At 40.4% G+C, this 15,201-nt stretch overlaps 1 protein-coding gene across 2 annotated transcripts in view; it reads right to left on the reverse strand.

Moving 5' to 3' along the window:
* EYA2 (EYA transcriptional coactivator and phosphatase 2) overlaps positions 1-15,201 on the reverse strand; it is a gene marked incomplete at both ends in the record, with an annotated part of 87,736 nt that overhangs the window by 37,887 nt on the left and 34,648 nt on the right. Inside the window, 5 exons of one of the 2 annotated variants that reach the window (XM_080627736.1) lie at positions 3,868-3,984; positions 6,768-6,910; positions 7,517-7,561; positions 8,837-8,885; positions 10,776-10,894. In XM_080627736.1, the coding sequence (XP_080483862.1) occupies positions 3,868-3,984; positions 6,768-6,910; positions 7,517-7,561; positions 8,837-8,885; positions 10,776-10,894 (473 nt within the window). Of the gene's footprint in view, positions 1-3,867; positions 3,985-6,767; positions 6,911-7,516; positions 7,566-8,836; positions 8,886-10,775; positions 10,895-15,201 lie in introns of both variants that reach the window. The other variant, XM_080627737.1, reaches the window with a different exon arrangement.

Genomic DNA, 15,201 nt, shown 5'->3' on the forward strand with positions numbered 1-15,201 from the left:
CTGTTGTGCAACTTCATAGTTTCATACCAGCTGTCATTTTAGCAATAATAACTGAAGAGCAAGGCATTGTCTAGGAATTAATGAGAAGCTGAGAAGAGATGGCCTGATGTGCAATAAAGGGGTAACACATGCTCATGCAACCACAGGAAATGCTCTATAAGCTGGCTGCTTTATTGCTCTCTCTGCTTAGCTCATGGTTTTCTATGTTAGCTAACATGCTGGCAGAGTTTTCTCTTTGTATTTTACATAGCTCACTAAATGTTAAGTTTCTTATATTCCAAAGAATTCTCCCTGACCCTCAGCAACAACAGTATCCTTAACTACCAGATTTCAGTCTATTTGAATGTTGCCCTGACAATATACTATCATATCCACTGTTACATGGCAATCAAAATCATTAATTCAATCTACCATTGTGATATAGGGGTTTTTTTTATGAGCTACGGAACTCACCCATCTCATCTTTTGTATTTATACGTGTGTGTGACATATTGCGCTAGATATTTGGCTTGTAAACCCTTCCACATTTTATTTATTCTCATCCTTGGGAAACATGAAAATAGATTTCCCCTTCTGGCTGACTGTAAAATATTGTTTGTTTCTTTACCACTTAATCATCAAAAGAATGTTCTATCCTCATTCTTGCTTTTTTAGTGGATTCTGTTCTTGCTCAAGAACCAGGGTACAGTTCATAATTGGAGTTAAAGATTAAAAAGCTGAATGCTACCACATCACACCTGCCTCATCTGTGTTTGTATTGAAAACGAACTGACTTAAGAGAGAGCAGAATTTGTTTTCTGAAGTACCATGTTACCGACAACAGCCACCACAGAGGGGAGGCTACAGCCTGACACATGTATCCCAGCCACAGTTAGCATTGGTACCAAATTAAAAAGAGGAAACAAACTATACTGGCACTTACTGAAGGAGAACGTTTGTCCTAGAGCCCTGTAAGACTAAGTATTTGTCACCCAAGATATCATTTATCCCTTGGTGAACAGTGTAACACACATACGATGGGTGCTTATTTGCTGGTGGGCCCATGTAACTCAGTTATGAGGAGGAATCACACAGGCTACACAACCTGCTCAGGAATCACAGGCTGGCCACTTGCTCACTTGCAGACAACTTCACTAAGTTGCTCTGGGAGCTGGTTCTCAATGGAGGCAAACAAGTCCAAAGTTATTCCACTTATATAATTGAGCTATTATCATCTTATAATGCTTGCAGAGATTAGCTTAAGAAAATCATGTTTTCCTCATACTTTGAAACACAAAACTGAGCAGCACACTCTCCTGGAGATACCTTTCCTTGCTGATCCCCTGCACGTCACCCTTTTCAAGATCTCTTTCAATGTGACGCAAGAAACATTTTGCCCTTGAAGTGAGGGTTAAGAGCTTGACTCTTAAAGTCCCCTGAAATTTGGTTTTATAAAAGTATGTATATAAAATATTGCCCCTTTCAGCTGCTTTAGCCCATTACCCAGGGTCTCTGCTTGGATCAGCAACGAGGTGACCTAAAGGACTGATGTGAACTTGGCAAAAGTCTCAATGGCCCTGGAGCTGGGTGGCACAGAGAGCTGCTTGCTTGTATTAGGGAGACAAGAGTAATCACCTTCCCACCCCCAAGTGCTGTGGCGTGGGAAAGCAGTGAGCACACATTCCTCGGTAGCACTCAGCACAGGAAGGCTCCTGGCTTCTCACTTAAACCTTTCACTAGCACTCAGCAAGGTAAATAAACCGTACTGTCAGGGAGCTTCAGACTGTTCCTCTCATGAGCAAGAAGGGTGGAAATATTTGTTTACAACAGGAAGACACATTTACTCCTGCTCCCTTTGCCTTGGAGTAAGCACCTGCCACTTGCAGAAACTTTTTCTCTGTTTTCTTTTGCATTAAAGGCTTAGTGACTGGCTGAAATGATCTTCCTGGCATAAAAACCTCAGAAGAAGTTAGATTTCTCCTAATACCACAGCATTGCCCTAGGGGACATTATCTGAAAGCACTTGGGCACATTCATGTTCACACACATATGTACACAGTTCCTCCCAGCCTGTTTTGGTACAACACATGATTGTGTCACTGTTGCTTGCAAGTGTAACATTTTCAAGTGCACAAAATTTGCTTGTCTAAGCCTCTTGACTGGACCAAGGGGCCATCTTAAAAACTGCAGTCCCAACTAAGTCAAGAATTTGCCTTCTTAAACAGCTCAGATTCTTCTAAGCTAACACAAAGCACATGTTCTGGGGAAACAAAAAACAACAGAAACCCAGACGGGATACACCAGTCTTTCAAGGCAGCAAAAGAAAATGCCAGCACTTTGTCAATAGTGGTGTTACAGCCAGACTTAAGTTTAAGGAGCAGAATAGAAGCCAAAAACTGAACTCCTGGTAGGAGTAGGACAGGTGAAACCTCTAGGAGTCAAAGTGATAAACTCCCCCCCCCCCCCAAACCAACCACAGGCTATATATATATATATATAGCTTGGGGATATATATATAGCTTATATATATAGCTTGGGGATTGTTTTTTGGTGCAACATTCAATCCAGATGTCTCCAGCATGTTCCATGAGGCATTCAAGGTGGTTTTAACTTCAGATTACCCAGAGAATTCAGACTACATCCAAATTTTAGTGCTCCTCCTCCAATTCATGCTTAATGATTCAGCAAGTCCCAGGAATATAAATAAATATATAAATAAAATTCAACATAATTCACAAAGATCAGGAAAAGTGCACATACTGGAGGAAAAAGTACATGGAATACCAGCTCAATAATGAAAACATCCCATATGCAGTTCAGGTTTGTCTCCAACAGCACTAAAATGCTCAAAGAAATCAAATACCATGCTGGAAATAAGTTGAAAGGAAACAGAAATGAAATTCCACCATTTTCATTTACTTTACACTTCTTGGCAATTCAGATTTAAACCCTTTCATGACTTTCTTGAGTTGGCAAGTCAACATTCCATCTCCTGAGAGCTGGTGTTTCAAACAGCTTCGCAAATGGAATGCCTAGAGAACAACTTTTAAGTTTTATTTTTAGAAATAAAAGTATATTTTGGCCTTCCTGGTTGTACAACAAAACTAAGTGTTATAAAGCTACCAGTACAAGGCACTCTCCTAGAAGCCTTAAGGGAATCCAACTGAGTATTTTATAATCAATTATTATTCTGACAAAAAACAAAACAGTTATTCTAAACTTGCTAAATCCTAGTTCAGGAACCTTGAGGAAAAAACAGCTGCTTTCAGCTCAGCTCTTCTTTCTTCAGTAGTATGTAGGTTATCAACGATATGGATACTTTGAGAATTAAACCAGGCAGATGTATCTTTGCAGCTATCATTACATTGTAGCAGTATAAAAAAAATTCTTTTAGTATCAAAGTATCAGCTTTTTAAAACAAAAAATTAGTGGCGAGAATATACAGCAGTTTAACCACACAGCAGAGTGTTCAGGACAGCATAAGGCAGAAGTGTAATACTAACAGTACTGTTTGCATTAAGTCTAAAACCACCTTTGTTTTGTTTCCACTCAGAAGCTGGCAATTCACACTAATGCAACAATCCCAGGCACGCAGTCACAAATTAATTAACCCCCCCCCCCAACACAGTTTCTGCAGAAAGACAAAGCTTATATTGATCATATGTGAAGTTTTGCTAGGGTATACTAATGCTAAATCCAATACCTAAGCCAATAACTAATGCTTTCATGAGCAAAACAGATCTATGAAGACTTACCTCCTTCCTTATCCTGGTGCCCATACCTAAGCATTTCATTCTAATTGCAAAAAAAGAATTGGTCTCATGTGGGCGTACAGGATTCTGACCTGTCTTACAAGGCATCATCCTGCAAGGCACAAGCTGTACTCACCATGCATCTGGTACGTGTACGGTGCTTGTCCAGCCGTTGGGGTACCGAAGCTGGATCCATAGCTAAGAAACCCACTCTGTCCTGGGGAATGGCTCAGGCTGTCCTCCGTTTTAATGCCTTTGGGGCATATAGTAAGAACCAAGAGCAGAACATGAGTGTTTGTCATACAAATGTGTGAAGAAATAAGTTTAGGAATTAATTTTTCAGCTGTATTTTAACCTAAGAAACTCCTTTTTCCTACACTTTCATTTTTAATTACCTGCCTTACCCAAGCTGGTCTCTTCAATAAGTCACACAACATCATCACAAATAATATTTGAGTCACTACATCCTGTATCCATACCCAAATGAACTTTTGCTAAGATGGGTAAACAACCATGAATAATATTGTTTTCAAAAACAATTTCTGAAGAAACAGTTTTGTTTTAGAATTAAGCAGACTCATAGACTCATGAGCTTTCTGAATAGTTACCAGATGCAAGCAATGATTAACAAAGCAAAAGGACCTTCAGCGAAATAACCTCAAGACTTCTATTCTCAACAGAGTTATCTTTTACTTGCATTATATCTTCAGCTTTGATAGTAAAATATTTATTGGCAACTTATAGAGGAGGGTTATCATCTATTCAGCTAGATTCAATATACAGTTTGGGAACAATAGGTAAGCCCTGAAGCCACAAAAATCTTTTCATTACTAAAATCAGGCAATTAAACTGACAATTTATAGGGGGAACAGCAACAGCTGAATTAAACATTGCAAGATGAAACCTTTGCTGGTAGTGAAAGGGGTTGATATTTTATTCTGAGATGCTGCTGAGACTGTACAGCTGTATTAATAAAAGAAACAGCTGAAAGGTGTGTTTTATGATGAACCTTTTGGGTTGGGCGTGATCCTGCCCTCCCCTATGTGCCTATTTGCACAAAACAAAAAATAGCCATTGGGCACACCCTGAGTGCTGGGACTAAACAAAGACCCTATTGATGCCCTGGCCTTGGATTTACACACTTCCCAGGCTGCTGTCATCTTTTAACACTTGTAGGCAAACCTGCCAAAAGACAAGAGGAATTCATGTGCCTTTCACCAAAGGTGATGCTTTTTAGCTTAATGACTCTTAAAAGCAAAGTCTGCATTTGCATAGAATAAGCTCTCCCAGAGAATGTTTTCTCTAATAAAAATCACTTTTAGCTTTAGGTGCTAATAGATGCAATGCAATTTGAGTACAAGTTAGCAACAAGATGACAATGCTGCATTGTGAAATGCAGGAAGTTTATTTGGACAGTGAATGAACAAGTGATGGTGCAAACGTTCGGCTCCATTACTGTTGGGGAAGGGAAGGTATTTGCAAGTATGTCCAGAGAAGCTGCTTTTTGTAACATCCCATGCTTTTCAATGACATCAGCACTCTGCTTGTGAGCATTCAACCTACCCCAGCTACAATTAATCTTCAGCGAATGGGTCTTTTTGGAAGTCTAAAAATTGTTGTCAGACAGCGAAATAACTTAGCACCAAATTAATTTCCACACAATGTTCTGTTTTGTCTAGAAACTGGCCGAGTTTTATTTTTGTGCCTAAAAACAATACTGCTTCATTGTTCTTGGTTGTCAGCCAGGTGGAGTTTTTCATATGCTGTGTTGAGTATCTTAGAGAGGGTATATGGGCTGGGGGAGGGAAATCACTGCTCAAGGATGCTAAGAGGTCATCCACAGGATTTACAAGCAGCATATGGGCCTGACACATGTATGCCCTAAAGACTCTAGGCAGTAGCAAATGGATCTACTTTCACCTGCTCTAACAGGACAACTGTTCAGAGTTTGCCTTGGAAACAGGCCAGCTGATGCAAACACGTAAGTAGCTCCAGGAAAGGGTCTCAAAACATTCTCTCATCATTCTGGTAGAGCTTTGGCTCTGCCAAGCCCATTTCCCTGGCTTCCAGAGCATTACATTGAATTTCCTTTCAGTAAAAGCCTTGTCAATGGTGTATAAAAGCTTCTTGTTCGGAAGAGATACTGTATTTGCCAAGCAAACAAAAGGTGTTTAACAGCAGAAGAGAAAACAGGAGTGGAAACAGAACTATGAAGCCATTTTAATGCTACAAGACTCAACAGTCACAGGATGAGCCCAAAGCTTTCTATTAAAGAGCTGTACCCAAGCAGGAACAGTATCTCTTTGGTCTTTAGGAGTAGTAAGAACTTCCCAGATCCCTCAAGGACTTTGTACTTCTATGCAGAGCTTGAGGACACTCTTACCACTTGGTTTACCAGGCATTCCATTGTCAGGAGTGCTGGTTTAATTAGGCCCCTGCCTGAACCCCCCAGCTGCTCCTGCCCGGCACTGTCTCCTCACAGCTGCTGGCAAGCCTCTGTGCAGGAAAGCAGGGAACAAAGCTGACCAGGGTTAGGAATGGTTACTGCACCTACAGCTAACAAGCAGCCATTCAAATAGGAGCCATCTTCCACAACTGAAGTACTCTGTACCATTTCACTCATGCCTTGTTCTGCGCTGTGTCTTGGCTCTTCCGTAATAATATACAAAAAGTTTCTCTTAAAGTAGCTTGTATCATTGAAACTCCTGGAAGAATCAAGGAAGGTAAAGTGTACTTTACCTGAATATCACATTTATTGCAAGAGACTTTGTCTTGGCAGTGAGTCATGGGAACACCCACCAGCTACTACTCCTAAATGGTACATCCTATTGAACCTGACTTTCTCCTGCTGCCTCATATCCTACTACCGATGGGTCCAAACTTACCTAGCTTGTAAGATCAAAACCCAAGATAACAAGGGCTGATAGTTCAAAATAATCTTAACATTTTTAATCAAGTCAGATAAGACTTCAAATACGTTTTTTTAAGATCAAGAGGACAATGTCCTTAAAAGTAACATGACATCAGAGTACTCACTGTAGGAGGGTATGCCATAGGGCTGCCCCGGAGGAGGATAGGCAGTGTAGGCAGCAGCCTGCTGGATTCCTGGGCTGTACTGAGTCTGTCCGTACGTTGCCATTGTTGGGAAAGATGGGACTGTCACTATATGGGGATAATGTCTATTCAGAACAAGAAAATACAAAGTTTAAGGCAGTAGTTACTGTACATGATCTTCTACAACACATGTAGAACACTTCTAGACATTTTGATAAAATAACATCCAAAGTACGACAGTGAATATTTTGGGATTCAGAACTGACTAAACTGGGGCAAAAGTTAGTTTCAGTATACAGCTCCTGACATGAGCTAGTAGATTAAGCTAGCTAAATGCATGGGGACTTCAAGACAGTGCAAAATATGTGTAAGTAAAGAAATGTAAGTAAAACCAATGCTGATTTTTCATGTTTCATTTTGAGTTTGCCAAAAAAGCGAGTGTCTGACATTTCAACATATTCCTCTGTGGTCACTCATAAACACAAGAATATTTAAACTGATAAGGTTTGGATTCCCAGGGGTACAGAAGTACCCCTGCACAGTACCTCAAACCTTCTTTCACTCTGTATCTAACAAGATTAAGAGGCAGTTACTTCATTGGGCCAGAGACACGCAGGGGAACAGGTGGATGGGCTTAAGGCAAATGCTTTTTAAGGTGACAGAAGTCTGTACAAAATGGCTGTCCAGCAAAACACATTTTTGAAGTTTGAGCTTTTGGCACGAGCACTCACTTTGTCGAGTACAGATGGAGTGGACACTGCAGTGCTCCTTTGCTGCTGCCTGGAAAACAAAATTAAAGGGTCTTAGTTTTTCAGCATGTTCTGTTCTGTGGCCAAGCCGACACCACTGTTTTTACCACTGCTGGTTTAAGAAAAATATACAGGAATTAGAAGACTTTGGTTTCAGTGAATCTCCATGAACTGAAGTAGGTAACAAAGTTATTCTCCACTTAACAGCAAATATAGATTTATAGTTTTTAACTGAGGGTGATACTGATTGATTGAGCTACCAGTTTCTTCTCATGGGACTGATATCAATCACGAAGCTGGGCTTTGGTGGGATGACTCATATGCTAAAGGCTACAAAAGCAACTATTATGATTACTGAAGTGATTTAAGCTCACTGCACTTTTTGCCCTTTTAGGGGTTTTTTGTACTCTCCTAGACCATGACTCACTTTCTTTAAGGTTATTAAAATATATCAAATCAAAATAAATATTAAAAACACAACACTATAATTCTTTTTACTCTATCACCTACCTTCTTAACTTGCCAGCAATCAAAATACTTAACCAGTAGGAAATGTATCACACCGATTATATGTACAGGATGCTTTCCAATGTACCAAACAGTTGTGTCCTAGAACACTACTGAAGAAAAATGTGCCACCATCTTTATTTAGAGATCAATTTAGGCTTAATTGACTAAAATAAAAATATCTAAATTCAAAACTGCAAGCACTTGCAAGTGCTTTCCTTTGCCATATCCCGCTCTTTGTACCCTCCTCCACAACAAATTCAAGCCTTGTGCCCTTTCTGATCCCACCTCTGCTAAGCTGTCCCCCAGTTCTGCCAGAGCTCTTCCTTTGGCTGTGTACACCCCAAAACACCACAGAAGGGCAAATATCACAGCTATGATCCCCTTCTGTCTTCTTCCAGGGTCCCCTGCAGACACTTACCTGGTGTGTGCACAGATCCCTTTGCAAAGGATAGCTCAGGTAGGAGGACAGTGTGCCAGGAGAGGGACAATGAAACCTGCACAGCCCTTATCACTAACACTAACCCTAAGCACTGATAGAAACAAAACCATAAGGACTCCTTCTTCACACTCTTACAACCCTGAAACACCTCGAAAAATAAAACCCACCAGCCTTAATTCCTCTCTCCACGAAATGTGGGTAACAGTAACCTATATCCCAAGCAACGGGCAGAGGGGCTTAGTTTAAGAAAAGATAAAAAATAAAATTTGAAAAAGGATAGTGTTATACAAACATACATATTCTTTTACACACAGATATAGAGAAAAAGACCATTTTTAAATCCAAAGCTGCACTTACCCGACTCCTCTTCAAACTCACTATGAAAAATTCGCTTTGACTTACCTGAAAGAGAACAGTTTTGGAAAATTAGATTTTTAGATTGAGGAAACAAAACCTACACCATTCTGTTACTGGTCCTCATTGCCAACAGAAATATAATGAAAACATATACTTTTTTAGTTTCATTCATGGCTTTTACATTCAAAAGATGGCAGAAAAGACAGGTTGAGCGTAAGTTTCATTTCTTTTCTATCTAGAAACTTTCTATTTTGAAATTAAAAAAAAATCTTCAAACTTTTTTACTTTGAAAGCATAAATACGTTTGCCAAGAATGCCAAGTGGGAATTTACTGCATGTAATATGCAATATGCTACTGTCATTGCCAAAAAAAGGCAAGTTGAACTGACACATGCAACCAAAACACCCAAAACAACCGAAAGTGTAGGACTACAGGCAAAATGTGCACTTGAAAATTATATTGACATAATTGTCTATATCATGATAAGCACCCATGAAATATGCAGGCCACACATCTACATAAATAAGTATTGCTACTAGACTCAGTAAAATTAAAATTATATGTGCAATAAAGAGCATACACTTGTGTGCATTTATTGCATTAAAAGCTTTGTCAGTCTAAGACTTGACAAACATGCAAGCATTTTCCTATTCTTCAAATTAACAAGAAGTATCTTCAAGGGAAAGACCTTAATCTTGGAAGCGCAAGGGATCATCCTGCAGAAAAATAACCATAATACTTCTGTAAGAAACACATCAGCCTGAGCTGCCACTAGCAAACTGGTGTCCAACTCTTATGTTAGCTCTTAGGTTAACTGTCTATATTAGCTCTTATTTATATTGCATAATAATGAATAGTTCCTGCACCAAGAAGTTTACAAAATGCTGAATTCAAAAATCATTTCTAGCTGTAATCTTTTCTCCAAACACGAAGATTTAAAAGGATGTTTCCTTTAGATTGTTATCCCTTTGACTGCTTTTGTAAATAGGCAGTCACGATGTACGTGATTTAATCACGCAGTTTCTAATGCCTCAGCAAACATGCAAGCAAACACCTCCTTGGCTTCTAAGAGCCTAGAAATGAAGGGTTAAACATACTACTAAAATATAATAGCCAGTGCCTTTTCCTAACTCCCTTCTAACAGGAAGGCTGACAGATCCTGACCGCAGCAAACAATAGCTGGGATTGTACTAGCAAGAACTAGTTCAGCTACATCACTTGCCAATAATTTTTTTAGCAGATTTAACATTCTTCTGTTTCCTTCACTTGAACAGTATGATGGAGTGGGGGGTTGTGGGGGGAGGAGGAGATGAGCAGATAAATTTCCATCAGAGCCTCAACCACTGAAAGAATTTGTCCTTGGTACCTGCCAAATGTGAAAATTCAGAGCAGAGGCCAGCAGGGCTGACCGTTTGGAGATGATAGCAATGATCTCAGAACAATGCACACTGGGGCACAGAGATGCTTTGGCAAAAGGTTTCCTGGCTTCACAATACAATGTTGGGCCTGGGAGTCCCCCCACCCCCCACCCCAACAGCAGCAGCACAGCCACAGAAGCCCAGAGCTCACATTCACACTATTACTCGGGCTCTCATGGGGTCCGAAAACTGCCCTACACAAAGTAGGTTTTACATCTGCAATGATTCCAGTGGAGCAAACATATACATGCATGTGTACATATACACCTACTATGCACAGATATATATCTACATATAAGATATTCCAATTCCATTTGCATTCAAACCATTGCCGTAATAAAGGATTCAGCCACAACTGGAGTGTCTACAAAAAAATTACTCCAAAATCTCAGCTGCTCACTATGCTGTAGAACTAACTGTCAGAGGCAGAGGGCTTGCATGTGGCCTCTTCCCTTGGGTTACATATACATGCACATTTTGTTAAAGCCAGTAAAGTCAGTGGAAGAGGCAGCCTACCTTCTATGTCATCTGGAGCCGTGGCATAAATGTTGGAAAGGTTAAGCTTCAGTCTGTCAGGGCACTCTCTATTTACAGTCAGGCTGGGTGATATCACTAGATCTAGCATTTCCTTATACCTGAAGGAAAACAAAGGAAAAATATAATTTATTCATTAATTATGCATGCTTACTAATGATTCTCTTTTTTTTTTTTTTTTTTTTCCCTAAGAGTATAAATATTAAAGCTGATTACCTAAACCCAGGCTTCATATAAATTCCACATAATAACATTCACTAAAGTTTTCATCAAAGGGAAATGCTGAATTAAAATGCAGCACTTGTTCCCTTGGAGATTACACCCATCTGATTAATGCTTTCCCTTTCTTCCTGGATTTTGCTATATGAAAACTGAATTTCCTGATCTCTCATATGCTATTAGAGTGAGAACATACACACCAGTGTCCAGTGAGCTTCCAGAACAGACTACTAAGGGCTGAAAATGAAGTTGAGGGCAGTTAACAGCATTATCTAGTCTTACAAGGTTAGTACTGGTGATAGATCCATTGAAGGGACAACTAAACCAGGCACCTAACCACAATTTCCTGACCATTAGGTGGCAGTGATACAAGGACCGTTCCTTTCACATAAATAACCTCATCTGATTTAACCAAATATTTCAAATGAACAACATCTAGGACTTGAGTCTCCAAAGAAAAATACAACTGTGTGTGCATGACCTATGCTATAATGAAAGCTTACAACCTTTGCATTGCACAAACAGCCAGAAAAGAGAATGACTAAATCCTTATTTCATACCCTATGCGTAACATGGAAACGTTCATTCATTCAAATACCATGATTTTCACTACATGCGTAACTCCAGCTGTACATCTTTTCAGAAGTGAGTTCCAAAGAAACGGAGCTGCTTGCTTCCCACAGAAGTATTGGATGGATACAAAATTTGGCATTAAGTGCATAGATGTGCTTCTTCACTTTCTGCAGACACACAGAGTATGCCCTTACTTCAATCCCCTGGATGCTACTGAGGGTAATCAGGGCTATTATGGAAAAGCATAACTGTGCTCTTGGACAGCAGTGCCTGGGCAAGAGCAGATCGGAGGGAGGGCATATGGTGGTGAGTGGATCCAAGGCACCCTCCTGCAGCCTACATGAACTCACCTTTCTGCTGAACACTCTACCTGTGGAGGCATCTGGTACACCCTGCTTGTGGACTGGGACCTATCTGAGCTGGACTACAAAGGTAGCAATCCATAGCACTCCTAAAATATCATGAAGTTAAAGACAACAACACATAAACCTGAAATCTTGACACTGGGCTTCTCAAATACTGATCTCTGTACTTCTCGGAGAAGCAAAGATGTTTGTTTTGATTTTCTGTTTAAATACCACTGTATGACTTTATCAGCTTTGGGAAGCAGAGAACAATAAACCACATGCTCCAAACTGGCACCTGCAGGCACCACTGAAGCACACGTGCACCCACTTCACAGGCAATCTTGGGCACAGGGTGGGCAGGCGGATGCCTCAGAGCCACAGACTGTCAGTCAGTGAGGGATCATCACGGCACTTCTGCACACTTTGCTTATGACAGAGGAAAGATAGATTTTTTTTCCTGAAATGGCTAATCTCACTCTTTCACTGGCTCAGCTAGGCTGCCATGGATCATAAGATTTTTGTGGTGCTTACTTTTAAGCAGGAAGGAACAAGCAACTATAGCTCCTAAGGTTCTCTTCAAAGCAGCAGGTTGAGCAGGGTCTCTTTTCCCAGAGGAACTACTTTATTCGAATCCAGTGTCACCCAATTAAGTTCTGTCTGCATGGCTGGGAAGGCAGGGTTCACTTTTATACTGGGGTTTCCTTTTTACTGTAAGCAACATCTGATTTTTTTCCCCCTTTATTTCCTTAATGCTATACCTGAATTGAGGAAGAGCACTTCTGTCCCAGACCCTGTGAAGCTGAGGATGTTCTATATTGTTTCTCAGATAACACATGCCCTTCAGCATAATCCAAAACCCCATCATTCATGACACTAGCCAGGCTGTTGCCAAGTGAATGGCAGCAGATGTTTAAAGGGAAATGATCTTTTATAATGATTAATGTACTTTAATTACATCATCGTTCAGAGATTTCATTAGCTACTCTCTGACTGATGATTTTCCTACTCGTTTTGTTCCGTTCACTTTTGTGTTCACAAAGTCACATCACACTTCCCTGTATTTGTTCTATAACATTTTCCTGCGTTTTTTTTTCAGCTTCCATTTTTCTTTAAGGTATGTATTAGTTGCAGGTACAAACAGGTAACTTCTCACAGAAATGCCTGTCTAGTGCATGTCACGTATTTGCTTGTGGTGTTAGTGGCTTTGCCTGTTTTGCACGCACCATTTACCGATTTGTGTGCATTTCTTGCTCTGTACTTCTTCACAGGAGTTTCTGAAAGTCCAGTTTTAACAATGGAAATCTACAGAAAATCTCCAGTAAAATAACAGAACTGGGATGTTATTTAACACCATAAATTACATGCTGGAGCGCAAATGATGAAAATATCAGGTCTGTTTGCTTTCTTTTCAGAGCAAAAACATTTTCTGGCATAAGTAATTACAGTAAATCAGTAATAAAAAGTTTGCTGAATATGAGCTTTTATTAAAACCAGTGATGGCAGCATCTAGCATGTTGGGCTGACAGACATCTGGAAGAGCTTTCGGCTTCTGTAATTAAGAAGAGCCTTGTGTGAATTTGGTACTCAGCTTTTCCATTAGAATCCCTACTCAAAACCCAATATTTTGCCCTGAAAGTTGGCCCACAAAAGTCTCTGCCAAGAACAGAAACTTTTCTCTTTACTAATGCTTAGGAAGGAAAAAAAGAAAAATAAAAGTACTTTTCAGTCATTCCGAAGCTAGGAATGCCAAATTCAACAAATTAAAGGTGTTGGGGTAACCTTCAAATCACGTTTTCTTTTACAATGATGTTCTGAAGGCAGTGATTCCAGACCCCAACTTGAAACTCTCAAAGGTATGCTGAACATCAAACTACTTAGCAGTTGCATTTCTCTCCAGCAAAATACTCAAAGATGGATGTAAGAGCAATGCCAAAGCAGGACGCAGTGGGCAGACTGAGACAACAAGGTGCTCTGGATACTGATGGTGATGAGAATTTCAGGGATAGTATTTTGAAAGGATGAAGCAGGAAACCACCATGGCATCATGGGCAGATGCAATCACACTACAGCTCCGCTCAGCACAGCCAGAAGGCATTAGCAAGAGATGAAGGAGACTCCTTCCAAAGCTTGGACCTCTGCTGCCCAGGCATAATTTAAAGCATCTCTCAGTCTGCTTTAATGTGTTTTTAACATCCTCCTCACAACACACTAAAGGCATCGTCTCAGGATCACAGGCATTTCCATCCTCACTGTGGAAGCAGCAGGCCTGTTCCTGGGAGCCTGCATATTTCACTCATTCCTGGGGTGAGAAGACAGCATTCTGGCTTCAATACATTCAACTACATGAAGCAGAACAAACATTCAAAGGAGAACTTCCAGAGCACTTTCAGTAAATAAGACACCTGGGGAGTAGGTAGTACCAGGGTAAACTCAATTGCCAAGTGATGAAGAGGTTTCAGGGGGAATGTGTGCAAGGAAGAGCAGAGCATCTGCCCTGCAATGACAGGAGTCTGTAGGAGAGTGTTTGAGTAACAGCACGTTGATGGTATTGTTCAGAAAGGACATACCAGAAGTAAAAGACAGTATGGAGTGAGGGGGAAAGATGGCATACTTGTGGAAAATAAACAGGATGAGCTCTGCATCTGCCATCAGTGGAGGAACCGATTAGTTAGGAGCTCTGCAGAATGAAGCAGGTGAGAAACTGAAGATAGGACTCCTGCCCTTGGGAAAAGCCTGCCAGATCCTACAATGGGAAAGACAAAACACTTTCAGGGAGTAAGAAACTGCAAAGAGGGATTGCATTCCCATGAAGGAAAGAGGCAAATCTAGAAATTACTCTCCCTGCAACAACTCCATGTGAAGATCTTCTCAAGAATTTTTACTCGTATCTGGCTAGAGGCCAAACACAAAGCTTAAACCACTAGATCTTCCTAAACATATGCATATGCCAACACAGAGCCCTAGGCAGGAGGGGTACAAGCCAAGTCCTCTGCTGGCTTTGCTGGGAAGGGGAGGAGTAGAGACAGAAACTGCAGCCTAATTGAACTGCAGCCTAATTGCAAGAGTAACATTTTTGTCTTGCTTCCATGAATTTATCTGGTTTTAGTTACTTGATCAGCTACTTTCACCTTTATTCTTCTCAAAAAAATAGTGCAGCTTAGTAAGTAGAGATCTGCAACTTTATGATTCCAGTGCTACTCATCATAAGAAAGAAGAAAATCTGATTTCCCACCTAGTTTTAGCAGTGAATTACTAAGCAGTAACTGCAA

The sequence above is a fragment of the Psittacula echo genome (assembly GCF_963264785.1).
Source record: "Psittacula echo genome assembly, chromosome: 12".
NCBI classification, from domain to species: domain Eukaryota; kingdom Metazoa; phylum Chordata; class Aves; order Psittaciformes; family Psittacidae; genus Psittacula; species Psittacula echo.